This window comes from Lonchura striata, chromosome 20 (genome assembly GCF_050655825.1).
Source record: "Lonchura striata isolate lonStrDom1 chromosome 20, ASM5065582v1, whole genome shotgun sequence".
NCBI lineage: Eukaryota > Metazoa > Chordata > Aves > Passeriformes > Estrildidae > Lonchura > Lonchura striata.
Window position 1 is genome coordinate 3,811,136 of NC_140722.1, and position 27,010 is coordinate 3,838,145.

The 27,010-nt window shown below is 54.7% G+C and overlaps 2 protein-coding genes across 5 annotated transcripts in view; one reads left to right on the forward strand and one right to left on the reverse strand.

The window, feature by feature from the left end:
* TRPC4AP (transient receptor potential cation channel subfamily C member 4 associated protein) overlaps nt 1–3,348 on the forward strand; it is a 36,746-nt gene extending 33,398 nt beyond the window's left edge. Inside the window, exon 19 of the mRNA XM_085557956.1 lies at nt 870–3,348. Coding sequence (XP_085414082.1) covers nt 870–1,007 — 138 coding nt within the window. The 3' untranslated portion in view covers nt 1,008–3,348. The remainder of the gene's footprint in view (nt 1–869) is intronic.
* A 282-nt stretch (nt 3,349–3,630) lies between these two features.
* MYH7B (myosin heavy chain 7B) overlaps nt 3,631–27,010 on the reverse strand; it is a 29,235-nt gene continuing 5,855 nt past the window's right edge. For 2 of the 4 annotated variants that reach the window (XM_085557958.1, XM_085557957.1), the window contains 34 exons: nt 24,411–24,503; nt 23,659–23,722; nt 23,460–23,558; nt 22,401–22,504; nt 21,427–21,565; nt 20,249–20,367; nt 19,367–19,516; nt 18,861–19,031; nt 18,012–18,191; nt 17,795–17,927; nt 17,304–17,380; nt 15,667–15,754; nt 15,157–15,274; nt 14,485–14,608; nt 13,594–13,730; nt 12,941–13,196; nt 12,201–12,443; nt 11,652–11,828; nt 11,159–11,304; nt 10,564–10,654; nt 9,627–10,016; nt 8,500–8,626; nt 8,071–8,189; nt 7,680–7,876; nt 7,169–7,518; nt 6,601–6,725; nt 6,207–6,322; nt 5,888–6,080; nt 5,607–5,810; nt 5,392–5,517; nt 5,112–5,282; nt 4,741–4,845; nt 4,256–4,351; nt 3,636–4,105 (listed from right to left, as the gene is read on the reverse strand). In XM_085557958.1, the coding sequence (XP_085414084.1) occupies nt 3,878–4,105; nt 4,256–4,351; nt 4,741–4,845; nt 5,112–5,282; nt 5,392–5,517; nt 5,607–5,810; nt 5,888–6,080; nt 6,207–6,322; nt 6,601–6,725; nt 7,169–7,518; nt 7,680–7,876; nt 8,071–8,189; nt 8,500–8,626; nt 9,627–10,016; nt 10,564–10,654; nt 11,159–11,304; nt 11,652–11,828; nt 12,201–12,443; nt 12,941–13,196; nt 13,594–13,730; nt 14,485–14,608; nt 15,157–15,274; nt 15,667–15,754; nt 17,304–17,380; nt 17,795–17,927; nt 18,012–18,191; nt 18,861–19,031; nt 19,367–19,516; nt 20,249–20,367; nt 21,427–21,565; nt 22,401–22,504; nt 23,460–23,558; nt 23,659–23,722; nt 24,411–24,464 (5,217 nt within the window). In that variant the 5' untranslated portion in view covers nt 24,465–24,503 and the 3' untranslated portion in view covers nt 3,636–3,877. Of the gene's footprint in view, nt 4,106–4,255; nt 4,352–4,740; nt 4,846–5,111; nt 5,283–5,391; nt 5,518–5,606; nt 5,811–5,887; nt 6,081–6,206; nt 6,323–6,600; nt 6,726–7,168; nt 7,519–7,679; nt 7,877–8,070; nt 8,190–8,499; nt 8,627–9,626; nt 10,017–10,563; nt 10,655–11,158; nt 11,305–11,651; nt 11,829–12,200; nt 12,444–12,940; nt 13,197–13,593; nt 13,731–14,484; nt 14,609–15,156; nt 15,275–15,666; nt 15,755–17,303; nt 17,381–17,794; nt 17,928–18,011; nt 18,192–18,860; nt 19,032–19,366; nt 19,517–20,248; nt 20,368–21,426; nt 21,566–22,400; nt 22,505–23,459; nt 23,559–23,658; nt 23,723–24,410; nt 24,504–26,216; nt 26,241–27,010 lie in introns of all 4 variants that reach the window. The other 2 variants (XM_085557959.1, XM_085557960.1) reach the window with 2 other exon arrangements.

Here is a 27,010-nt window from a genome sequence, read left to right on the forward strand (position 1 = left end):
TGGACAGCAGAGGAGAAGTTTGGGATTCTGGGTATACTGGACCCCAGGCAGGCTGGGGTCACCCTGTGCTGCCAGAGGCACTGGGAGTCCTTGTCTGCATCTGGAGAGTGGGCAGCTGGTTGTAGAGGGTGATGTTGGGGAAGATGAAATAGGAAAGCCTTATAAATATAATTGCCTGGTAAAAGACTTAGAAAATACAGAGATTGAGATGGTAACAAGTTTTGAGATACCAAACCTTAGTTACTGAACAAGTAGAAAACAATAGTACAGCCAGGATGAAGACAATCCCCCCTTCTGGTTGAACGATGCCCTTACCTACAGATAGGTCCAAGGGTCAAGTGGACAGTGTGTGCTTCATCCCACACCTGTAACCCTCCCCTGAAACATCAGATGTCTGTGACCCCATTGGCCTAAGTCTTGTTCCAGCCCACCTTGAAACCCCTGATAAGGGCTCCCTGAGGAGCCAGACGCTCCTTCTGGAGCTTCTTCTTGGGATCCTCTCTAATCTCCCCCTACCCCTTGCCTCTCCCTTCCCCCAAGGCCTGCCACGTGTTGCGTCTGGTGACTCCAAGCAGGGCCTTTCACCCTCTCTAATAAACCATATATTCTGAGAGCAGCCTTCAGAGATCTCTCATCTCCATCCATCCAAACAGTCCTGGAGTCCAGCGTCCCCGCAGGTGTAGTTGTTCAACACCCAACCCTTCTGCTGGGAGGGCTGGATGTTGAAGGAGGGAGGGCAGAGTGGGGAGCCCAAAGTGTTGGTCACACTGTGGTGCTGGGCAGCTCGGGCTGAACAAGAAGTGATTCTCAGCTCTGGGAGATGTTCCCTGCTGTGGCCTCCACTGACCCCCCTGTTTCTGTGCCCACAGAGCTCCTGTATTAGTTTTACCTACTGGAAAGAGACTGTTTCGATACTGCTCAGTCCGGACCGGACATCCCCCTGTGCCATAGTCAGCTACATCGACGAGGCCTACATGGACATTGACAGAGACTTCTCCGAGGAGTGATTCCCGCCTGCCGCTGCTGACGGACAGCTCGGAGGGGACGCGCAGCGAGTGCGGCTGGGAGCTGCGGAGCGCCGGCCCCTGCCCCCGCCGGCCCCAGCTCTGACCTCTGAGACTCGGACAGCTCTCTGGGCAACACATTCAGGGATGTATCTTCCAGTTGTTCTGGGATAAAGTTAATCACCTGCACAAACCAGCCTGTATTATTTTTTTTCCCCTCTCTCCCAGTCCGGCGGGGCTGGCGGAAGGGGTTTTGCTGACGTGAGGGTTCTCTTCTCTGTGTGTGCTGGCTGAGGTATGGCTTTCTCAGGGCTGCCAGGACGAGCAAGTCAAAAAGCACAGCAGTTACCCTCCAGGTGTGAGGTCTGAGGAGCCCATCTGAGCAGGACCCTACCACCAGCCACGTGCAAAGCCACCACGAGCACTCCCTGCGGGTGTTAACTCTTCCGCTGGGCTTTGGAATCAGGGCTTTGGGCTTGGTTAGAGCATGAGTGTGTGTGCGTGTGTGTGCTTTTAATTCCTGAGAGCCCCAGATCCAGTCACTTCTTTACCATCGCCTTTTGGATCATTTGGTACTAAATCTGTCTGTGCATTAGGAGAGAACCTCTGCTCCTGCTGTCCTTCCTGCAGATCCTTCCTATCTGGAGGCGTTTCACAGTGCTGGAGAACAGAGACATTTCAGCAGTGGTGGAATTGCAACAGGGGTTGGCTTTTTCATGGAGCACTAGCATTAAAATGTACTAATTTTTTAAACTTGCGGCTTGTCCCTTCTTGGGTAACTAACCTGGTTTTAAAATCCTTTTCAGGACCATTGCTCTTGATGTTAACCTGCTATGCCTGGAAGTCTTATGTCAGTCTCTGCTTTCAGCCCTTAGTATCAACAGACACATTAATCTTGAAAGTGCAATATTTACTGGAGATGTCCTTTTTTTCCTGGATCTGTTTTAATGAGAATGTGTTAAATGCTGGGAATAAACACTCCTGGTTGACAGTAACTTTGTAGGATATGTTGGAAAGGGGGAGTGGGGTTTTGGCAGTCTTGATTGCCAAGCCTGCATGTGCCCTGCCTGCTCACCAACACCATGTCGCTCCAACACATTCCAATACCCAGGAATGAGATATGCTACACTTAAGCCACTACATTTAAGTCAGAAACGTGTCCTGCAGCTACAACTAAAAGAAACCAGTTTTGAAACACACATCTGGATTTTTTTAACATTTTCTAATTTATTTGACGAGACGACTTCAGCTCTGTCCAGGCTCTGAAGAGGTGAGGATGTCCCAGAGCTGCAGCCTTTTGTCTCATTGTTGCCAGCAGCATGAAACCCTGAGGCTCCTTGTGCTGGGGCTGGGGGAGTGAAAGAGGCTCCAACCCCAGGAGTAGGACTTGTCTCTGAACATCTCCCTTCTCCTTTCTCTTATCCCACACCTCAGTGTCCTGCTGTGGGCTCACAGGGTGGTCAGAGCTTGTGCATAGAGCTGGAGCCTTGCAGGAGCTCCTGGGGATCCTGGGGATCCTGCATCCTGCTCTGCTGAGGGTACCCTGGGGAGCTTCTGGCCATGGCAGCTTCACCTCTGTTCCTCGCTAGGTCACCCCCACCCTGCCCCTCCCTCCCCTCAGCTCGTTTCTTTCTCACCTGTACTTTTTTTGTTCTTGGGTATTTGTGTTTTTGGTGTATCTTTGCTTCTTCTTAACTGTAATAGATGTACACTTAAAATAAATGCTTCAAATTAAAAGGCTTTTAAGTTAAGGGATGCCTTTTCCACAGTGTAGTTAATTGGTGCATCCACTGATTGCTGCTGTAACTCTGCAGTCTCACTCCCATCTGTATTTTAAAGACAGCTTGGGGCCGAGCTGCCTCTGGCCCTGCCCATGGGCCTGGGGGAAGCTGAGCTGAGCCCACACCATCTCTGGGGGTCCTCCCAGGCCTGGGAGCACAGGCTGGGCTTTGCTTTTGGGCTGACTGGGCAGAGAAGGGCACAGGGAAAAAACCCCTGGCAGCTCCTCCAGGGGTGGAGCGTGCTGGGCTCCAGGGAAAAGGCTCTGCCCCAGTGCACAGAGGGTCACAGGCAAATCCCAACTGGGGCCACGTTCCTTTGGGATGTCTGTCCATGCCAGATGCCACAACAATCTCATGGTGAGAGGGACCAGACCCATGGAGGTGCCAACGGGCTCTGGGCTGGGATGGAGGGAGGTGGGAGCCCTGGCACTAACAAATACCTCTGGAAGTGTGCACTGTCCCCATGGATTGCTGAAGTTCCTGCTGCCCTGATTAATGCAGATTTGCTAACTGCAAATAAACGTATTAAATGGAAACTATTAAAGAAATCTATTTTAAAGAAATGAGTGGAGGTGTCTTTTCTTTCCAGTGCCTTTGCCAAAGCCATAACCCCCTCCAGGGCTGTATCAGGGGCTTTATGTTCCCAGGAATAGTGGCTGAGCTTTGGTCCCCTGCAGTTAGATGTGTTCTGGTGGGGAGGTAAAGGGCTCTTTTCCCCAAACCCAGCCCAAGCCAGGGCCATAGAGCTGGGAGAGGGAGGACTGAGCTCCTCTCCTGCCCATGCCTCCCTGTGGAAAATGCTCCCCAAGACCCCAGGGGCAGAGGCCAAGGCCCTGGTTACCCTGTGACACACGACAGAGCCAATCCTGGCAGATCTACGTTTATTCATGCAGTGCAAAGCTGACAGTGACTGTTGCAGCCACTTGCCTCCAACCTACAGCAGCAGCTGGGACAGGGCAGGGCAGCCGGGCTCCTAATGCTGGAAAAAATCCCCAAAGGGCTTTGGTGAGAGGAGGGATCTGGGGGCAGGAGCACTCTGCCCCCCTTCAGCGCCAGCATCAGCGGGAGCTGAGGCAGCAGTGCCACAGCCGGCTATGCCTGCGGCTCTGTGGTCACTCCCCTGGCCCCGGGGCTGGCAGGAGCCGTGCCCACCTCCCCACGCTCCCATCCAGGAGTGCCCACCTTGGAGATGACGACGTCCCTGGTGCGGGCGCGCAGTTTGTTGACCTGGGTCTCGGCGATGTCGGCGCGTTCCTCGGCGTCGTCCAGCTCGTGCTGCACCTTGCGGTACTTCACCAGGTTGGAGTTGGCCTGCTGCTCCTGCGTAGGGAGAGGGGAGTGAGGGGGCATGGGGCATAGGGGACAGCTTCAAGCTCCCCACAGTGCTGTCACATCCCCTGGCAGCCATGGCAGGCAGTGCCAGGGAGGGGCAGCCCTGTGCCCTGTCCCAGAGCAGTGATGGGCACTTACCGCCTCCTCAAACTGGCGCTTGTAGCTCTTGACCTTGCTCTGCAGCTTGTCAATCAGGTCCTGCATCCGAGCCAGGTTCTTCCGGTCTTCCTCAGCCTGCAAGTGCCCCAGCTCCTTAGCCAGACCCCAGCAGCCCCTCACCTCCACCTTTATCAGGGTCCCAGTGGTGCCAGCTCACAAACACAGCACCAGCCTGCCCCACCAGCCCAGCTTGGTGTCACAGCACCCGTGTCTTAGTCCCCGCTTGTGTCCCATCACCCAGCTCAGGAGGTGCTGGGAATGGGCAGGAGGACCCAGAGCAGGGAGAGGACACTGTGACATGGAGAAGCTTGTGCAGTTGTTGTCAATGCCCACGCAGAGCCCAGAAGAAGCCTGGGCTGGGCTGGGCTTTGTGGATGGGTTCTTGGGTAACATGAGGCCAAGCAAAGAGAAGCGTGCCAGGTGCTGCTGGACCAGGGCTGGACCCGTGTCCAGAACTGCTGTACCTGGTAGCTCAGCTCCTTGATCCTGCGCTCGTATTTGCGAATGCCCTTCTGGGCCTCTGCCATCTTCTTCTGCTCCGCATCCAGCTCTCCCTCCAGCTCCCGCACCTGCAGGGGCACAGACTGGCTCAGCACTTGGCTCCCAAGCACCAGTGCCAGCCCAGCTACAGCCAAGCCACTTTCCCAGATCACAGAAGCCTCAGTAGAGGTTAAAACCATCCTGAGCAGGGCCCAACCTGAGGACTGTCCCCTGGTCCTCCAGAGGCACAACCTGTCCTCAGAGGATGGGGCAGAGTCTGGTGCCACGGGGACTGGGGCAGCCCCAGGAGTTGGCTCCTGAAGACACAGCCAGAGATCTGTCCCTACTGTCTCACCCTGGCCTCCAGCTTCTGGATCTGCTTCTTGCCCCCCTTGAGAGCAATCTGCTCTGCCTCGTCCAGACGCATCTGCAGGTCCTTGATGGTCTGCTCCATGTTCTTCTTCATGCGCTCCAGGTGTGCGCTCGTGTCCTGCTCCTTCTTCAGCTCCTCTGCCATCATGGCAGCCTGTGAGGCCAAGAGCAGGGGGACATCACCTCAAGGCCAGGCAGCCCTGCCAGGCCAGGGGCTCAGTGGAGATGTGAGACCCACGCCACAGTCCCCGCCACTCTCTTACATCCGTGATGGCCTTCTTTGCCTTCTCCTCGGCGTTGCGACACTCCTGCACTGCATCCTCCACCTCGTTGCTCAGCTGGGAGACATCTGCCTCCAGCTTCTTCTTTTGGTTGATCAGACCCATGTTCTGCACACAGAGCAAGTTCAGTGTGACCAAGGCTGGACAGACTCCTGGCTCTCCCACCAGTGCAGGCATGGGACTTGGCAGTGCCTCACCTGGGAGTGGAGCAGGGTGACCCTCTCGGTGGTCTCCAGCAGCTCCTGCTCTGCCAGCTTCCTGCTCCTCTCCGCCTGCTCCAGTGCTGCCCGCAGCTCCTCCACCTCTGCCAGCAGCAGGTTGTTGCGGCGCTCCAGGGCACCCACCTGCTCCTTCAGGTCGTCGTTGTGGCGCTGGGTGTCATCCAGCTCGATCTGCAGGTCCTGTGGGGCAGCATGGGGTCAGTGGGGACAGCCAGGAGCCAGGCTGGCAGCAGGGACAGCACCGAGTCTGTCCCAACCTTGATCTGGGCCTGGAGCTGGCGGGCCAGCTTCTGGAACTCGGCAGCCTGGCGGTTGGCGTGGTTCAGCTGGATCTCCATCTCGTTCAGGTCCCCCTCCATCTTCTTCCTCAGCCGCACGGCCTCGTTCTTGGCCCGGGCCTCTGCGTCCAGCGAGGCCTGCATGGAGTCCATGGCGCGCTGGTGGTTGCGCCTGCAGGAGAGGCCACGCATCAGCCACGGCCCCTGGGGACACCCAGCCTGAGGCAGCCCTGCCAGGGCCACGGTGCCAGCTCTGTCCCTGCAGCCACATCCCAGCCTGTCCCCTCACCCCACACACCTCAGGTTCTCAAACTCCTCGTCCTTCTCCGCCAGCTTCCTGTCCATCTCAGCCTTGATCTGGTTCAGCTCCAGCTGGATGCGCAGGGTCTTGCTCTCCTCGTGCTCCAGGGCTCCCTAAAGACAGCTCAGCCTTGGGAAGGTGGTTCCTGGGAAAGGGGCTCCCCCTGGCCACCCACCACCCCTGGCTTTGTCCCCCAGCCCATTTGCTATGGGGGGCAGAGCAGGTGGAGTTGCCCCAGTGCCTGCAGTGGCTGTGGGACCCCCATGAATGGCTTTGCCAGGGGTCACAGCCTGGCTCAGGACTATCATCCCCCAGCAGCATACAACCAAAGCTGCAGGGTGGGCCAGTGGCTCCAGGGGACAGCAGGAACATATGAGAAACAAGAATTCACCTCAGCCTCCTCCAGAGCTGCCTGGATATCACTCTTCTCGCTCTCCAGCACTTTCTTCACCTTCTCCAGCTCATGGATGGTTTTTCCACCCAGACTGATCTGGTCAGTCAAATCAGCAATTTCCTCTGCCAGGGACAGGAGGAGTTTGGTCAGGAGGGAGTTTGTGGAACCAGCTCTGTGCAAGTGATGTCCCCATCCCCCTGCCCAGGCTCAGCTGATGTCCCTCAGACCCTCAAAGAGCAGCCAAGGCTGTGCTTGGGAATATTTCTCCAGTCTGGGAGAGAGCATAGACAAGGCATTAAGGAGACCTGTTTGTCCAACAGCAACACCCACAAGGCAGCACCATGGCATATGGCACTTGGGAACAGGAGCCATCCAGGGACAGGAGCTGTCTGTTGTCCCAGAGTGTGCCCAGCATGAGGGCAGGACACCCACAGGCATCCCAGTGGATGGGCTGAGCAGCAAGACCTGTCCTGGCCAGCAAGGGACCCAATCCCACATGTCTGAGGACAGGGCAGGAGCAGGAGCCTGGGCAGAGCCCCAAGGGAATGCTTGAGCCCAGTCCTACCCTGCAGGTTCTTGTTCTCCCTCTTAAGAGTCTCCAGGTTGTCCAGGGACTCCTCGTAGGCGTTCTTGAGCTTGAAGAGCTCTGTGCTCAGGCTGCGTGACTCCTTCTGCGACGCCTCCAGCTCCACCTGGGTCTCCTCGTACTTCTGCTTCCACTCGGCCAGGATCCTGTCGAAGTTGCGCTGCTTCTTGTCCAGGGCAGCACAGGCCGCGTTGGCACGCTCCAGGTCCACCGAGAGGTCCTCGATCTCGGTCTGCAGCCGGTGCTTGGTCTTCTCCAGCGAGGAGCACTTGGCGTGGGCGGCCTCCACGGCCTCCTCTGCCTCCTGCAGCCGGGTGGCCAACTTCTTCCTGCCGACGGCACCGGGGTGAGCGCTCCCTGCCCCACTGCCCTCCCGCCCCACAGCCTCTGATCCGGGCAGGACCGTGCTGTGCCACCCCAGGTCTGGGACAGCCATTGCTTAACAGAACATTGCCACCTACAAGGAACTGACTTGTGCCACGGGACTTACTTGGCTTCCTCCAGCTCCTCCGTCCTCTGGATGGCATCAGTCTCGTACTTGGTTCTCCACTGGGCCACCTCAGCATTGGCTTTGGACAAGGTCCTCTGGAGCTCGCTCTTGGCCTCCACCTCCTCCTCGTACTGCTCCCGCAGCAGGTCACAATCGTGCCGGGAGGCTTGCAGGGCATGGGCCAGGGCATTCTTGCTCTGAGGAAGAGAGAGCAGCAGCTGACCCCAGGCTCCAGGACACAGGCCATGGCACCAGGACAGGGAGCAGCAGCAGGGAACTTCTGTTCTTCCCATGTGAAGAGCTGTGTTGTGTGCAGGGTATGTCCCACCTCCCAAGTCCAAGGGGCACTGCCACAACATCACTCAGGGATAGCCATGCCCTGAAACCTCACCTTGGTCTCTTCCTCCAGCTGCCTCTTGAGTTCCTCAATGCTCTGTGTGAATGAGACCTTGCCACGGCTCAGCTGGTTGATGAAGGATTCCTTCTCCTCCAGCAGCCGAGTAAGCTCCCCTGGGTTCAAACACAGCCAAAACTGCTACTTCAGGGCTCTGGGGCTGCAATCTGCACTACCCACACTCTCCCAAGAGCCTGTGGCCTCCAGCTGTCCCAGCTGTCCCCCCACCAGGGCAAGCTGGGCCATGGGCAGAGGTGCAACCAATTAAAGGATGCCAGCGAGGAATCCCTCCAGGGGCACAAGCAGTTTTTCCCTCCATGGGAGGAGGAGGAGGAGAGCCTGCCTGGCTGAGCCCCACTCCCCAGCCACACAGCCAGAGTCAGCACTCCTGAGGCAGCCGGGTGCCCTGGCCTGTGCCCCACGCACCGTTCTCAGTCTGCAGCCGGCCCCGCTGCGCGTTCACGTCCGTCAGCTGTCGCTGCAGCTCGTCCACTTTGGTCTTGGCCTCGTTCAGCTGGTCCTCGTAGGTGCGGCACAGCTTCTCAGCATTGGCCTGCAGGCACCAAGCACAGCCTGGCTGAGCTCAGCTCTGGCCACAGAGCACTGGTCTCCCACCCCAGGATACCCTGCCCTGCTCGGTGGATCCTACAGGCACACAAAGCAGAGAGAAGGAGCCTGCCAGAGCTCGCTGCTAAGCTGTGGGAATCCAGGGCTTCCCTCTGGCTGCCCTGGCAGGTCTGGGACCCTGGCAGGGCTCAGGAACCCCCTGGACAGAGCCCCCAGAGACACTGGCTGTGATCTCTGGCCATGGAAAAGAGTTTTCAATCTTACAGGATGAATTACAAGCTCTGAGTGTTTGATATAAGTAATAATAAAGTGTGGCACGGGTGCAAAAGTAAAATTTTAGGATTCTAGATGAGGGGTCCAAAGGGGACAAGATGGAGGAAATTGGGTGTGTCTTGTCCTTTTTCTCCTTCTTCATGCCCTCCATGTTTCACTGTGGTGTTGGCATTTTTCTGTTGGTTCAGGCTGGGGACACACTGTCCAATGTAGGTGACAGATATTGGCACATTATTGTAAATCCAGCCCAGGGAGTTTCTGGTATTTAATGTTTGTAACATCCCACTAAGGGCAGAGCCCCACACGCTGCCCTGCAGGACAGAGCTGGGCAGGGCAGCAGAACATGTTAGAGATAAACAGAATAAACAACCTGGAAACCAGCACAGACCAATTATGGCTTCTTCTTTGGCAGTGGGGCAGAAAGACAGAGACTTTCTGCAATCTTGGAATCATCAATATCACAGATTCCATCACTAAGCTAACAAGTCAAGCCTGCCAGGAAATGTCTTCCCAGAGCTTCCAGACTTGAGCAGGACAAGAAAAGCATCCTGTAGTGACACAGGGACAAGCTACAGGTCAAACAGGGACTTGGCCATGGCAAAGAGCTATTTGAGACACCACCCCATGGGCGTGGCCGTGCTGGTCACGCTGCACCCAGCTGCACTGATGCCCACAGGAGAGACCAACCAGCCTCGTGGAGAGCCAGGACCCACCTTGTTCTTGGTGATGTACTCAACGTTGGAGGACAGGTCATCAATCTCCATCTTCATCTCGCTCTTCTCCTTCTCCAGCTTCTGCTTGACGCGCTGCAGGCTGTCGATGCGCTCGCCCAGCTCGGCCACGCTGTCCGCGTGCTTCTTGCGCAGGGCGGCCGCCGTGGCCTCGTGCTGCAGCGTGGCCTCCTCCAGGTCCCGCCGCAGCTTCAGGAACTCAGCCTCCCTCTTCTTGTTCAGCTCCAGCTGCGTGGCCGTGCTGCCGCCCGCCTCCTCCAGCCGCTCACTCAGCTCCTCCAGCTCCCGCGACACCTCCGCCCGCTGCTTCTCCACCTTGGCCCTGGCCGCTCGCTCGGCCTCCAGCTCCTCCTCCAGCTCCTCGACGCGTGCCTGGACACACAGAAAAGGGCAGGTGCTCCAAGCTCTGCGTGAAGCTCCAGCATCTCTGCTCTCCACAGTGGAGCAGTATTTCTGATGATGATGGGAGGCAAAAAGCCACCAGGCTCGGGCTGTTTTGGGAGGCAGGTGCTCCTTGGTAGTATGTTTGGAGTTCCTGCTCTCCTCTGTCCCTGCCATCAGGATCCAGCTGGCATTAGTTTCTTTTCATGGGAATTTTCATCATTCTGGGCACCTGTCTCTGATAGGAAGAAGCCCAGATATGGATTTTCAGAGTTTCATGGCTGGATTAAATGTTTTATTTTGGACAGACAATTATATCCTGCAAGCTGTTCCTCAGGCTGGTGATAGTGTTCACCTCAATAGCTCATTCTTTAATTTTCAACCTACCATGTTTCGGCAGAGGCTCCTGCTACCCATGCCAGCTTTTTCCAAGGAAATGCCCCTGTGCTCAGAGAGAGACTGGCTCATGCAGATCCCCCTGCACATCTAATGGAAATTTTGGACTCCCAGGATGTAAGAACAGTTCTTCCCACTGTACCTGGACCTCCTTGATCTTCTTCTGCAGCTGGGCCTCCATCACTTGCCCATCTTCAATCCTTGAGTTCAGCTGACTCATCTCAAAGTCTTTCCTGTACAAACAGAAGACAAACACGGTCCTGACAGGTCCTTCTGGCTCCTAAATTTCCCTGTACTCTTACACCCAGGCCAGAGAACAAACACCCACAATGGAAAGGGACTGCAGGGATAAGCAGCAGCTCATGGAAGGTTCACAGGAAGGGCTGAAGTAGCCAAATTGGCAGACAACTGGCTCTGAGGGTTTCCCTCCAGGGTCCCAGGGTGCTCTCCAGTTCCCCAAGGAGAATGGAACATGACTGAAATCTGTACTTGCAGCTGAGGACCAGCAGTGTGTTGGATCCTGCCAGGCAGGTCCCTCTCCCCAGGGGCAAAGGAAGGTCTGCGAGCCTGTCACAAGCTCCTCAGCCTCTCTGCAAAGTGCCCAGGAAAACCAAACCCTCACTGTGCCTGGGCTGGTCACAGAGCAGTGCCCCGGGGCACAGCCCAGCCGCCCTGCAGAGACCACACATCTGCTGGATTCAGACGTGCCTGAGCCCAGGCACGTGTCACACACTCACTTCTTGAGCTTCTCATCCAGCTGCTGCTTGTCATTCTCCAGATCCATTACAGACTCTTGTGACAGCTTGAGGTCTCCTTCAAGCTTCCTCTTTGCTCTCTCCAGGTCCATGCGGACCTTCTTTTCTTGCTCAAGAGAGCTTTCCAGCTGGAGAATGAAGGGAGGTGGAGTAGGGAAGGAAAGGACCTTCTGTAGCACCACCCTTACCCATGTCCACTGGTGTGGGAACTTCACCAATCCCCTGGGAGCCAGAGGTGTTTCCCAGCTGGTCTCCAGCCCCACTCCCTCAGCCCAGGACTGCTCTCCATGAGGTGCTCTGCACCACCTCTTGTTTCAGGGGTAGTTTGTCAATGGGATTTTTCATCAACTGGCCATATTAAAGGGGGATCTGGTAACAATCCCACACTCTAGATCTCCCTCACGACAGCCTTTGGGCTCTCCTGGAGATGGGACTCAAACCTCTCTTGCTTTATTCTCACTGGCCTGTGACTCACATCATCCAGTTGCTGTTCCAGTTTGACCTTGGCTTTGGTCAGTGTGTTGACCTTGTCTTCCTCAGCCTGCAGGTCATCCAGGGCCTGCTGATGGGCCTCTTGCAGGGCTTTCTTCTCCTTTGTCAGCTTGGCAATGATCTCATCCAGACCAGCCATCTCCTCAATCAGGTTTTTAACCTGGACAAAAGTAGAGACCATCTTCTCAGAGGAAGGGGGTGCAAAGCTACTCCAGCAGCCTGACTCTTGAAAGGCAGGAGTCCATCCATGGGCAACAGCAGCTCTGCTCCCCACCACCAGCAGCCCCTCTCCCCCTGGCCAGGCTGGCCCCACCAGGTGGGTTTTCCAGGCCTCAGATCACTTGCCACAGCACAGAACCATTTGTCCACAGCCCTCTGGGCAAATGAGGCAGGACACAGAGGGTTTTTCCCTCTCCTGCCTCCCTTTTTGCTCTGCCCTGGCCCAGTTTCCCCACACCAGCAGCCTTATCCCAGATGTTTCTCTGGTGTCCCCACAAGGACTGAGGATGGACCTTGCAGGGAGGTTGGTTACCTTGTTCTCCGTGGCATGTTTCTCCTTCTCCACCTTGGCCAGCGTGATCTCCAGGTCATCAATGTCCTTCTTCAGCTCTGCACACTCATCCTCCAGCTTGCGTTTCTTGGCGGTGAGCTCCGAGGTCATCTCCTCCTCATCCTCCACACGCTCCATCAGCTCCTTCACCTTGGCCTCCAGCTGGATCTTGGACTTGATGAGCAGGTCACAGCGTTCCTCTGCATCTGCCAGGTTGTCTTGCTCCTGGAAGAGGCACAGGAGAGCCAGTGCTCACTCTCTGCCCAGGACCCTGCTCTCAGCCCTGCTGCCCTGGCCTTCTCCTTGTGGAAGGGGCAGAGCAAGCCTGAGGTGCTCAGGTGTACAAGAAATACAGCTCCAGTCACTGCCAGTCATGAAGGTTCTACCACTCACACTAAGCAGGGCCAAAGAGCAACTCAATCTTTCCAGATGGAACAAAAAACAGCACAAAATTTGGCAAGCAAACATTCCAATCCCCTCCCACTCCCCTGTGAGGAGAGCACCCTTCCTAGAGGCAGGGGATCACAAATCCCTGTGACAGCCCCAGGATGTGATGGTACTTCAGGTCTGCTGTCTTAGGTTGTGTTTTGGACAGATTGTGGCAATGAGGGAGCTTCAGAAGTGCAAGAGGCTGAAGGAGGGCTCTAGGATATTCTGCTCCTTCTTCTACCCATGGATCCTGCACTGTCTTAACACCCCCAGAGAGAGGGTGAGGCACTCACTGCCTGCAGCTGGAGAGCCAGGTCGTTCTTCTCCTGGATCATGGAGACTTGCTTCTCTTCCAGCTCCTTCCTCTTAGCCTCAGACTTCTCCAGAGCCTCCTTCAGCTTCTGGAATTCCTCCTTCAGGCTGGACATTTCCTTCTCAGTCTGAGCAGACTTGAGTAAAGGCTTGATCTTGAAGAACAGCTTCATCCAGGACCAGTTCTTGACAGCGTTGAAGGCACGGATGTTCCACTGGATGGTGTAGAGGGCTTCCCTGGGGGAACACAAGCACAGCATCATCAGGGGAGGACATTCCCCATGTCCCATCCTGGCTTCTGCAGGCCTGGATATGGCTCCATTCTCCACCAGCTGGAAAAATGGCATGCTGGTGAATGAATGGGACACTGTCTGCACTCTGTACTGGCCCTGCTGGGATGGCTGGGGTGGCCTGGATCTCAGCTCTCCTCACTCTGCCTCTCTCTGAATCTTCCAGTGGAAACCAGAGGCTCCTAGATCCTCCCTACCAGGGCCATGCCAGACCTCTTCCAGGTTTGCCTCCATCCCTCAGGACCAATCACTGCTGGCCACAGGCAAACCCCACAGGTCAAACCCACGGATATGAGCAGAAGAGACAAGAAGACACAAAGTTCTGCCTTTTGCCCTCCATCTACCTCCTGCTGATGATCTTCTGATACTCCACACGCATGAGGTACCCACGGATCCTGGCCTGGAGCATTGTCAGGACCTTGGCCAGACGCTCATCTCGCATCTCCTCCAGCAAGCCCAGCAAACCAGCCTTGAAAAACACCTGTGGGCAAGAGAGTGGAGTCACCAGCAGAAGGACAGAGGGATCGGGGTAACACAGCCTATTGTAAATGCAGGTGAACCTGGTGGGGAGAAACGACAATGTCTGACTCCAGTTCAGAAGGCTGAATGATTTCTTTATTATAACTATACTACAATGCATTAATATACTATTTAAATGAGATAATAAAACTACAAACCTACTTTTTATAACTACCATATCTAACTCACAACTCCTGGGCATCTCACGGGAGTCCAGCCACAGGTGGATCTGATTGGCCATTAGGCTCAAACAATCCTCACCAGAATACAGTCAAGCAGTCACCCCAGGTAAGCAATTCTCCAAACACATTCCACATGAGAAAACAAAGAGCAGAAATAGAAATTGTTTTCTCTTCCTTTCCTCTGTGCTCCTCTATGAAAAAATCCTGAGAGAGAAGAATGTGCCTGCCACAACAGCCTGCCAGGGAAACATGGAGGTGCACCCACACATGGCACAGGGAACCAGACCTGCCCTGAGCACATCATGCTCCCCAGCAGGGACAAGATGATGTGGTGGGTGGGATGAGGTCAGGCAGCAGTGACCAGCTCAGAGCTGTTCTTTCTCTTCCCAGCCTGCTCTGAATCCTCCTCTGCCCTCGTGAGTCCCTGCAAGGGCCACACAGAGCCTGCAGAGTGCAGGCCTACAGCAGAGAAAGGCACAGAGAGTAACAGGAGGGGAAATTCCTCCCTCCTGAGGATCAGCTGCCTGCTCTCACCTTGGTGTGACCAAACTTGTACTGTGCACGGTCCAGTTCCAGGGAGCTCAGCAGCTTCTCTGTGGCCTTCCTGCTGTCCACAAACTTGTCTTCTGGAATGGCTGCTGGATTTAGGATACGGTAGCTGCGGGGCAAAGCAGAGGGAGGCCATGCAAGAGGACTGCAGCAGCATCAGCCCAGAGCCCCAGGCATGCCAGTGCCCACTGGAGCTGTGGGACTGCACCACAGGCTGGAGCTGTGCGTGAGCCAGTTGCTCCAGGGCATAGGATTGCAGGACCAGGGAGACCTGGCAGACTTTAGCCCTGAACATCAGGGAGACTGTGCCAGGAGGCCACTGCCCTCACTAAGCCTGGGCTTAGCAGCATGGATGGGACCCTAAAGTGACAAGCCTAAGGATCCATCCCAAGGGCAGAGAGAAGTCTGAGCCAGGATCAGAGAGGCCTGAGCCTTGCCACCTTCCCCCTGCACCAGCACCTCAAAAATCCAGATCTCATCCCAAACTCTCCACGTCAGGCACCCCAAAACCAGCAGCCAAGCTGTCCCAGACTGGACAGGCACTGGGGGTATGTGGGGGTTCAGACCAGCTCTGCACAAGCTGGGGGGCAGGTAGGAGCCAGGACAAGTCTGTCTGCCCTCCAAAGGCGTGCAGGGTGAGGAAGAAGAGGGGGTTACCGCTGCTTGAAGTCTGCGTAGAGGATCCTGTTGGGGAAGCCCTTGCGGCAGATGCGGATCCCTTCCAGGACACCATTACACCGCAGCTGGTGCAGCACCAGGAAGGAATCCATGGCTCCTGTGGGGCAGGACACACATGGAGCAGATGCTCAGCCCAAGAAGACAGAGGAAATGGAGCTGCGGCCCGGGTCTGAGCCCTGAGAAGATCCCGTGCTTTGAACATGGGTGTTAGCCTGTCCTGCAGGTCTGTGCTGAGCACCAGTGCTGCAGCCTGGGATGGTGAAACTCAGCCTGGAAAACTCATCCATGCCTGCTCCAAGTGCCAGTCTGCACAGCCAAAGTGGGAGCCTGGCAAAGCTTGTTCTCCTCAGCAGAGGAGATTGGTCTGGGTCACAGGAGTTTCAACAGGGCTCAGTGGCAGCATGAAGAGGGTTGGGGAGAGGGTGGGTGCAAGAATCCCAGGTCCCACATGTGGCTGACCCCAGGGGCATTGCCTCAGCTGTCCCATACCTGGGGTCTTTGTCTCGTTGGGGATGATGCAGCGGACGAAGTGGGGCTGGGTGGAGCGCAGGTTGGTCATCAGCTTGTTGAGATTCTCCTGCAGGGCAGACACAGGGGTGAGGGGACAGCTCTGCTTCCCTGCAATGCTTCTCTTTCTCCCCAGCTCCTTTCCCCTACAGGCAGGGAGGGAGCAGACCCTGAGAGCCCCTTACAGCACGAGAAAGGAGGAATTTCCTCCTGCTATCCTGGCAGTGGCCATCCCCACCTGGGGCAGGGTCAGTGCCTCCTGCCAGGGTGGGAGACTGTCCCCATGGCAGAGGGGGCTGGGCTGGCAGGCAGGCCAAATGGCACTGGCAGGTTTTGCTGTGCTACAGAAGTTTGCTGTGCCAGATGCTTCCCAAGCATTTGCAGGCAAAGTTTTGCTGCAGAGGAGAGCCAGGGACAAGGGACTGAGCATATTTCTGGTACAGAGCTCTGTGCTCAGCACCCTGCAATTCCAGTGCTAGTGTCCACACTGGCTGCAGACAGAGAATGTTAGGATATGCAGGATCTCCCTGCACCTCCACAGTGCTTCACCCCCTCTGGCCGTGACAGAGGGCCCTGCTGTGCCAGACTGCACCTCCTTTTCTCTCCAAGGCAACTCTACCCTTGATCTTTCCAGCTGCCTTTCACTGCTTGTACAGGCTCAGCCTGTCCAGGACCAGGGAAGACAGCACTTTCCCACAGCTCCACATCACCATGGGGCAACTCCTCACCACAGACTCCCTTCCCCAAGGTCTGTCATTTGTCCAGAAGGAAGCAAGTCACACTTTTCCCTCAACAGGGGCTCTGCCACAGGGCTGCCTTCTGCAAGCACCTTGGCACAGAATCACAGAATATCCTGAGTTTGAAGGAACCCACAAGGATCACCCAGTCCAGCTCCTGGCCCTGCACAGACACCCCAACAATCCCACCCTATGCCTGGGAGCATTGTCCAAACAATCCTGGAGCTCTGGCAGCCTCAGGACTGTGACCACAAGGCTGTTGTGGCAGTTCACACCCCTCTGCTTCCCAACCCCTCAGTTGGTTAGGATGTGGGTTGGACAAGTGAGCATGGGATGGAGCTTTGTGACATCCTGAGCTGTAAAATGGGCCAGTCACCCCCCAGGACAGGGAGCTGCCTGCTCAGAGACCTGCAGGATCCTCCTCCATTGTCTTCTGCCCAAAGGCTGTCCTTCCCGCTGACAGGAATGAGGAGAGAAGTAGCACAGACTTAAAGTGATGTTCATGTAATTAATTATCTAAACATCACTACAAGTCTTAACTGCCGCTCTCTCAAAGGCGGAGGAGCTGCCACAAGCGTCACGAGGGCAGGAGCAGCACGAGCCCAGCTCCAAGGGAGCTCTGCCAGCCTGGAGCCTCCTGTCCTGCCCCAGGAGCACGGGGACAGGGCTGGGACTCTGCCAGGCACAGACCCCTTGGCCAGGGATGAGAGGGAGTTGGGGGCTTTGGTCTAGTGGTGGCCCCTAAGGAGCTCTGGTGGTCCCTCAGGAGCTCTCCCAGTCTTTCAGGCCCCAGGAGGTGCAAGAAACCAAGATTTTGGCAGGGAAGTGGGACTACCACTGGCACATTTCCCTCATGGCCCTGGAGGAGGGGCTGGCTCTCACCTTGTGCAGCTGGGACACGGTTTGGAAAGAAGCTGCCTTTTTACGTTTCTCCTTGGTTCCTGGCTTGTGAGGTTCCTCTGTTGGGTTGAAATATTGATTTCTTACATCAGCAAAACATCTGCCTGCTTTGAAGGACTCAGGGACACCTCCAAACATGCCTAAAATTCCCACAGCCCTTGCTGTCTCTAAAACAAATGTGATTGTGTCCTGCTGCAAAACAAAGGCACTGACCACCAAAAACACCCAGCAGCTATCTCCCACAGCACTCAGCTCTGGGTGTTGTCCTCAGCTCCTTCCCACTCCCAAAGTCACAGGGCTACCACAACAACCCTACAACCCCACACAAGCCCTTAAACCAGCACCCACCTACTAGGATTTTAGGGATCAATGTGGGTTTTCCCTATTCTTGGGCTGCCAAGGACAGGGATGCTGGGCATGGAGGAGAGGAGGGGAGAGACCAAGGTAAAAAACAGGGTGAGGGGTTTCCTCACCTGAAGCAGAGCCCACATAGTTCTCATAGAGGGAGGCCAGGAGCTTGTTCTGGGATTTCTGGAAGACGGACACCACTGTCTCGTTCAGGGGGTCCTTGTTCTTGTCCAGCCAGCCCACGATGTTGTAGGGCACCTGTCCCAGCACAGGGAAGGTCAGGCCACCCCTGTCCCTGCCCGGGGAAGGTGTGGGGGCTGGGAGGAGCTGCCAGGGACGTACCACACCAGCGTAGTGCACCACCTCAAAGTGCGCCTCGTATTTGCGCTTCTTGTCCGGCCGCGGCTTCTGGAAGTTGGGCGACTTCCCGATGTGGTTGTCGTAGAGCTTGGACTTGAAGGTCATGTCAGAGGCTTTGGGGAACATGCACTCCTCTTCCAGGATGGACAGGATTCCCATGGGCTGCAGGGAGACAGGGGATAAAGAGGACTGAGCTGTGTTGCCACGTCCCATCCCAAAACAAGGATGTTCTGTGCCACTGAGCACGGGCTTGACCTGGGAGAGCCCATCCTAATCCAGGTGCAAGGCATTGGCCACAGGGCCAAGCTGTCACTGGCATATTCCAGGCTGCACCTGACCTCCCAGCCCCATGTGGGACTGGCCAGGCCTGCAAGATGGGGGAGTTTGCCCTGGTCCAACAGATTGTTGAGAAGGAGGGATCCTCTCCAGGATTGCTCCTTTCCAGAAGAAAAAGAAGTTTCCTTCATGCAATGATAGAAGTATTTTCTACAAGCTGCTCTGAATCAGTGAATGCTCAAGTAAGAGGCACTAATGGGCTGCAAGTGGGTAGGAAAAAAGGGGAAAATATGATTGCTCTCTGGAGCAATTTCTGCACCAGGTTTTGTGGGTTCCCAGTGGGTAGAAATAGAATTCCCATGTTCTCATATAGTCAGAATTTGTGTGGAAAAAGTCTCAAGGGGCTGGAGGCTCTGAGGCGTAAGTGTGGGGAAAAAAAAGTTGGGCACTTGCCACTAACCAAGGAGGGAACAATTTAATTTTGGTAGCAGAGCACCTCTCTGTTGCAGCCTTTGCAAACAAAGTAGCATTTCCATGCCCTGCCTCATGCTCTACCTTCTCAATCAGGTCAATGCAGGCCTGCAGGTCCAGGCCAAAGTCAATGAAGACCCACTCAATGCCTTCCTTCTTGTACTCCTCCTGCTCCAGGACAAACATGTGGTGGTTGAAGAACTGTTGCAGTTTCTCGTTGGTGAAGTTGATGCACAGCTGCTCGAAGCTGTTGAACTGCAAGAACAAAACAGATCTGAGTCAGAAGGAGGAGCTCCAGAAGGGAAGGGATTCACCCTTGTGCTTTGTCTGGGTGTGAAGGGTGATCCCTGCCAGGCTCAGCTGTGTGGCTACCACAGCAGGTAGCCAGAAATCACTAGAGATGTGCCCACAGCAGTGTTAAATCATTCCTTGAGAGCAGCCTGTTTGCTCCAGATACATCAATTCCGACAAGAGCCCCTTTCTCACCAAGGCCAGCAGCTTCTTAGAGGAGACGGAGCTCTCAAACCCCAGGGGACTGACATGCCCCTATGACACTCCCTGAACCCACTGCAGGGGCCTGCAGAACTCACATCAAAGATCTCAAAGCCTGCAATGTCCAGCACCCCGATGAAGAACTGCCTGGCCAGCTTGGTGTCCAGGGTCTTGTTGATCCGGGTCACCAGCCACTTGAACATGCGGTCGTAGGTGGCTTTAGCCAGGGCCCCCACAGCGTAGAGCACCTGCCAAAGCAAACCCCAGAGCACACCGTGAGCTCCTCCCTGCTCCTGCAGGAGCCACAGCCTGAGAGAGGGCACCTCCTGCCACACAGAGGATGGACACACAGGCCCAAGAAGTTTGTGGTTACATTTTGCATTCCTCACAAGTGTGTTCCTGCCTACCTGGTCTATCTTGCCTCCAAGGTCTTAGGATATAAATTCAGTTTAAAGAGACATTCTCAGAAGCCTTGCGCCTGGCCAGAGCCTACAGCTCACTTTGGATGAGACACCAGCTCCTGAATTGTGCTCAAGGACTGGCTTGCACTATTCAGGCCAGGTCTGGGTTCCCAGCTGGGGTGTGGCTGGAATCTTACATGACACATGTTTGGTGCATTTGAGTCTTCTACAAGATCAACTCAGATGAGTGTTTAGATATCCAGAGTTTTCTAATTTTCAGGGCTGAACTCTTTACAGGAGTGTGACTGTCTCTGAAGCAGATTCATACAACCTGGACCTGCTCTGGCTGGGATCCAACCTGCATTTCAAAGGCACCACACTGAATCTCCAGCCTTGGTTAATGTGCAAGCTATCAGCCAGCTCCGCCACCCATTTTCCCTGCTCCTAAAAGCCAAGAACTGTGGATACACCTTTTCCTGCTGCTCTGGAGTCTCCTCCTACACCCAAGACAGTGAACTGAAGCACCAGCAGCACAGCAGTGTGAGCAGGGGACACATGTCCTGCTGTCCTGTCACTCACCTGCTCCACGTTCTGACCTTTGGTCACGTACTCATTGCCCACTTTCACACGAGGATGGAGCAGCCCCTTGATGAGGTCAGCTGAGCTGATTCCCATGAGATAGGCAGCTTTGTCAGCACCTGGAAGGCAGCACAAAGGCATGAGGAGCCCACAAGCAGGGTCTGGGAAGGGGGAAAGGAACCAAAATAAAAAACAACCTGCTCTTACGATGATCAGTGCTAGCCACACTGGCTTTTTCCACCTCCTTCAGTGTCTAATGTGATTTTCCATCTTGGATAGTCTATAATGCTTTGAAATTTGAACCTCTTGACTGAGAAGTTACTGTTTGGAGGCCTGCTGCACCTTATCAGGTTTTAGCCTTATTGAGCTGGGATTTTATATGCATTTTCCAGTGGAGGTTTGAATTTCCACACAGCGAATTTGAATTGACCAGAAGAGAGGTGATTGTCTTTCATAAACTCCTGATAGCAGCAGATTGTAGTTAGCAAATCACCTCTGCAGGGAAATCACTGCCATATCAAAACCTTCATTAATTACCAGGTAGCAGCTAAAGTCTGTGTTGCCACTCCTGAGGCAAAGAGAACTTTTCCATCATGAATATTCATGTGACAAAGACTGATCCAGGTAATAATTTCTGCTGGATCCCTGCTGAAACCTTCCAAGTACATGCTAGAGTTTCCTCTCCTCACCCTCCCATGTGCTGGAAAGTCATCCTCTCCCTTCAGGCTTGTTCTGCAGCCTGACTGTTCTTAGATCTGTGAACTGCATTGGATTTTGCTGAGCAACAAGCCAGGAAAAGTGTTAGATAGTGCTTGTGTCCTACTCTAACAGCTCTTCAGGAGGCTGTCAGCTGAGCAGGTCCTGCTCCCAGCCTGGCTCCTCCTCTGTGGATGCCCTGCCTGGAATTCTGTCCAGTGAAGAGCAGGAGGAGACTGCACAAAATGAAGCCCAGCAGGGGTGTGACAGCCTGTGATGCTGCTGAGACAAGTCAGATGCAGATGAGACCACCTTGCAGAGAGACTGTCCCAAATATTCCTGCTCGAGGACAAACCCTTGGTGCACCCCCAGCAGGGCCTAAGTCAGCGAGGGTGTTTGGGATCAGGGTCACTTTCCTGCACAGGCCAGGCAGGGGGAGTTATCCCAGCCTGGGCAGGTCTGGAGCACAGAGCCCAACTCACTTTCAGTGCCATCAGCCTCTGCCTGCTCTTCCCGCTGCTTTTGCTTGAACTTCATGTTCCCAAAGTGCATGATGGCCCCCACTATTTTATAGCAGCCGTATTTCTCATCGTTGCTGAAGCCCAGGATGTCCATGGCGTGCTGAGGAGACACAGAGCAGTAGATACAGACCAAATTCACCATGCTGAGCTGAGGGTTGGTTCCTTCTCCCACTGTCTCCTAAGGTACTCTGCCTGTCCTGGGGCTGGGCAGGGTGCCTTCTCTGGTGGGCACCAAACCAAGGAATCCTGTCCATGGGGTTTGAATGTGGCTCCAGCTCCCACAAGACCCATTTGACAGCAGAAGGACTAGCCTAACATCTGTAAGGAGGAGGTTCTCCAAGCTGAGGGCTCAGGAGGAGATCTGACTGATCTCTACAGCTCCCTGACAGGAGGGAGCAGCCAGGGGGGATCAGGCTCTGCTCCCAGGGAACAGGGACAGGATGGGACAGAACAACCTCAAGTTGTGCCAGGGGAGGTTCAGGTTGGACATCAGGAGGAATTTCTTCACAGGAAGAGTTGTCAGGCATTGTCAGGGGCTGCCCAGGGAGATGGTGGAGTCCCCATCCCTGCAGGTGTCCAAGAAAGGGCCAGACATGGGACTCAGTGCTCTGGGCTGGGTGTCAGGGTGGGGATAAATCACAGGTTGGACTCAACCATCCTGGGAGTCTTTTCCAAATTTAATGATTCTGTGATCTTCCTTCTCATGGGCTCTATGGGAAGTGCTCATGTGCCACAGGCCCTTCCTGATGCAGGGCATGACTGTCCCTTCCCTGCCTGGATGAGGCTGTTGGTGGAGATCAGAGTCACTCTGTCCCTTCCTGTAGGCTCACAACAGCCACTAACAAACCAGAGGGACACACAGGTAGCCAGGGCACGTGCCCAGAGCTGCCCAGAGGAAGGCTGTGCCCTCCCCAGGCCCAGGGCTGTGCACATACATCTGTGGCCATGAGCTCCTCGCCATCATCCAGGTTGTCCACCGTTGTCACCCCTTGGGAGCAGAAGTGGTAGTCGTAGGGGTTGAGGGACAGCAGCAGCATATCTGCAAGGGGATGACATGCAGGGTGAGGCCAGCCTGGCAGGGACATCCCTGGGCAGAGGGACAGCCCTGCACACAGATGGAGCAGGAAAGCTTCTCCAGCCTCAACTAGAGGGCACCAGCTGGGGGAGGAACAGCCTCTTCCAGCACAGGCAGGTCCACACATGGGTCCACCTCTTCTGTGCTTGCCTCCTGCTTGCTATCTTGGGATATGGCCTGGCTGCAGACTGATTTAGAAGTGGCCACCATGCCCTTGTGACTCCAGATAAGATTACTGCTCCCTCAGACCTGCCTAATAAGGTGCTGTTCAGCACCAAGCTCAGGAGCCCTCAGCCAAGAGCTGACCACCCCAGGGGCTGTGCCAGCCATCCTTCTGCGTGGGGAAAGGCTTCCTGAGCATGATGTGGCACCAGGAGGCTGCTCAGAGCACAGAGCTGCCCCAGCACAAACTCAGATCAGGTGGGGCTGTCCTGGGGATCACATCTACAGCAGTGCCCAGAGAGCTGGGCAGCTGTGTCCAAGCTCACCTGAATGACTCACAGGTCATCTCACTTGCTGAGAAGGCTGCAAAACACCCCAAAATGAGTAAATCTGCAGCCTGCTGTACCCACCACCCCATGAGGACTCTGTGCAAGGAGGATTTGCAAAGCACATTCCCACCTTGCAGATAGACACTGGGTGACCTCTGCTCCTACACAGTAGCAGAGAGGGCTTTAGGCTGGCTTCTCAGCCTCTGAGGATAATGGAGGCTGGGCTAGATGACCTCTTGAAATCCCTTCCACCCTGAATTCTGCCAATCCCATGATCCTGCACAGCTAGCAAAGCATTCAAGGGCAGAACCTGCATAATGAGCTGGGTTTGCTCATTCCTGTGGACCCCAAAGCTGACAACAGAGCTCTCTGAGGCTGTTTTCGGGCCATCTTGCTCTAAGGGCTGTGCTGCACATTGGCTGCCCTACCTTGCAGCTCTGGTTTCTTCCCAGACAGGATCTGGTAGAAGATGTGGTAGCTTCGCTCCTTGGGTTGCTGGAAAATCACTCTGGATTTTTCCAGAAGATCTAGAATGAAATAGGGCAGAGGGGTCAGAGCAGGGTTTATCCCTTCCCAGAGCTCAGCACAAATGGTGGGATGAATTCCCTCCCCAGTGCAGCTACTCACAGATGTCAATGTCTGCAGAGGCCAATTTCCCTGAGGGACCAAAGTGGATCCGGATGAACTTGCCCTGAAAACACACAAAGGAGGTGAGTGCTGGGCTTGCCTACAGAGGTACAGCTCTGAACAGCCCCTAGAAACCGAATTAATTTCCCACTTCTTGAGCTTCTGTTGATACCAGGCAACTTACTGGCCTCTATAAAAGGGTGAAGTTCTCTGGTTTGTAATGTGAAGAAGCTCAAAGAGCATTGCCCAAGGGTTTAAATACCAGGCAGGCAGAAATTTCACTGACAGCAGATAAACCCTGTCCTCGGGTCTATTCTTACCACTGTCCCTTTCTGCAGGGCCCTGCTCCGTGCTGGGCTCAGGGTCTCCCCCAGCAGTGCCTCCCTCCCCTCCAGGCACAGGAGCTCTGCAGCCACAGCAGAGCCAGGCTGGGCTTAGCAGAAACGGTGCTGCTTCCTGGCAGGGACACACTTGTCTGTCCCAGAGCCCTCCAGGCTGTGCTCACTGTCCCTCTCAGCTTTGGTCCTGCCAGGGATGTCTCTCCAGCCACAGGCTGTGACACCAGGGCCATTCATGCTGGCCACCATTTGCTGTACTGATGTAACCAGAAAAACTTGGCTCTGGCAGTCCAGTGCCACTGGGAAGCAGATCCATCTCCCTGCCAAGTGCCAGTGCACGAGCCCACAGTGCCACCCACTGTGCATCCAGCCCACACCAGCAGCCACAGCTCCCTGTCCCGCTGGGGCACTCACAAAACGTGAGGAGTTGTCATTTCTTATGGTTTTGGCATTGCCAAAAGCTTCCATGGCTGGGTTAGCCTCGATGATTTGATCCTCGAGGGTGCCCTGGAGAATAAAACCAAAGGGTGTGTCAGCTCCCACACAGCCAGAGAGGATTTGTCACCAAGAGCACAGAGCAGTGCCAGGGGCTCCTTGCTGCACCAGGGGCTCCTTGCTGCACTCCTCAGCTGTCCGTGGGACCTGCTGCTCCTGAGGCATCTCCATGTGCCCAGGCCATGCAGCTCAGTTTATCAGCACAGCTGGGGTTTGCAGCAGTGCCTCTGTGGCCTTCTCCTCACCTAAACTGGAGCCCCAGGCTGCTGTCCTCTCTGCACACAGCAGTCCTTACCCCATTTCTTAGGAGCTACACTATGCAAACCAAGAGCAAGCTCATGTTGTCACAACAGGCTGAATCGTTTCAGGCTCTCTGACATCAGGCATTTCCTCTTCCACAAACCAAAGTCTAGGACAGCACATGGTGAAACAAGAGGCCCTTACACCAACAACATGCATTGAAGGGTCCCACTGTGACGGGAACACACCACAAGTCCCAGCTGGCATGATCTGCTGGGAATACTGGGGCTCTCCTGAGCAAGCCCTAGGATGAATCCTCTCCTAACCTTGTTTTCCCATGTGTGTTTCTCTGTTCAAAGATAAATAGACAGCCTCTGCCTAGTGCAAGTAAAGCAGGACAAGGATTTGAAGAGCAGAGCAAGAGACTGGTGCTACAGCACATGAAGGACGGTGGGGTTGACACCTGATACAGAGTTTGGTGGCACAGACACCTGCAGGAGTTTTCATGAGAGCTTTGCCCATGCTCTGACACATTACAATCCACAGGGCTTTCCTCAGGTGGGGAACACCAGCTCTGGGCTGCCCACCCAGAGCTACCCTCTCTTTCCAATGCTGGAACCACAACTGCTCTCCATGTCTGCAGCTCCAGCTGTGTGAAGGGCAAAAGAGACAGGGAGCAGCTGTGCATCACACCGTTACCAGCACTCTTATCACCTGAGTATCCCTTGAGCTCTTATTTCTAAATTCAGCCTGGCCTAAAATTACCTGGCCTGGGCAGCCCCAAGACCCACAGGTTCAGCCCCTGAGCTGCCTCACTGTTTGCCAAGTGGCCACTGGTGTGATGATAAACATCCCCCAGCCAAGGTGTGCACCAGCTAAAGGCTCAGAGAAAACCAAGGCTGTGTGACTGAGCCCTCGGGGTGTTGGGAGCCCCAGGGGCTGAACCTTTGCTGGGTTTCCTTGGAGCAAACACCTCAGACATGTCCCCCAGGCACGGACAGCTGCCTGCAGTGCTGGGCAGCAGCAGTGCAGGGCTTGGCACAGGGTAGCAAGCCGGGCATCAGCAGGGCACTGGTCTGCAGCCAGAGCACAGGGCTGCCTGTGGCAAAGGGTCTTCTCCTAGCCCTCAGCACCACCACCCCCAGCTGGGCTTTGAGGCTGAGGAGGATCTTCAGGGTGTGAAGGTTTCACCTCACCTTTGGAGGAGCCCACACCACTCCTAGCCAAACACTGGATGGAAATGAATGTTTCTATCCAGAGTAATTATCCCTTGAAGGAGAGGCTGGAGTCAGAGAAGCAGAAAGAGGTGAAACAGTAAAGCTTCCAGTTATGGGAAGGAGGCAGATACAAAGCCAAGTGGAGAACTAAACACTGCTCAGGTGCTGCTCTCCCAGATTTAAGGAGGAGGCCCTACACATCACCCCATCACACATCTGTGGTGCAGCAGAACTTTGTCCTCAGCATTAAAGAGCCCACAACACTTACCCCAGTTTTAGTGGCAAGAGCTGCCTAGAGAAAGGAGAGAAAATTTATCTTTAGAAATCCAGGAAAGCCAGGCAAGAACCACAAGAAGCATGGTCAGAAAAGCAGGGCATGACCATTTAGTGCCAAAAAAAAAAAGTCCAAGAGAAAAAAAAAAAAAAAAAAAAGAAAACCAAAAAAAAAACTCGGAGGATTAAACTTTACAGGAGAGGCCAAAAAGTTGTTAAATAGATTAGCTCAAGAAAATAAAGAAAGGCGTCAAAAAGCAAGAACAGTTAAATTCAAACTCGAAGAAGAGGAAAGAAAATAATGCTGAAGTATTGCTTGTCTGATACCTAAAGCAGCCAGTTTGCTTCCATGAGGGGAAAGCAGGCTGGAGCCTCAAAGTATCCAGAATAAATAAGCAATTGCAAGGGCAGCTCAAAAATAACCAACACCAAAGAAAAGCAAGATTCAAAACAAGAGCAAGAAGAGCACAAGGTAGAAAAGGGTCAAAATTAACAAAAGGAGGGGGGAAAAAAGGAGAAAATGTTGAAAAGCAAGGCTTAAAAGAGGCAAGGTGGGAAATGGAAGGTTTACTTCATCCCTTTAATGCTCCTTAAGAGGATCACCAGGGTGTCGAAAGAGCAAGAGAAGAGAAATAGAACAATTAAAGCACCTCTTCCAGGCTGCACGGCTTGAACAGCCACATTAAAAAAAAAAAATTCCATTTCCCCTTGAGCAGAATGATTTCAAGCCTTGCTTGTTCAAAAGTCAGGGAAAAGCCAAGCCCTGGGTGGGTCAGACCAAAACACGTT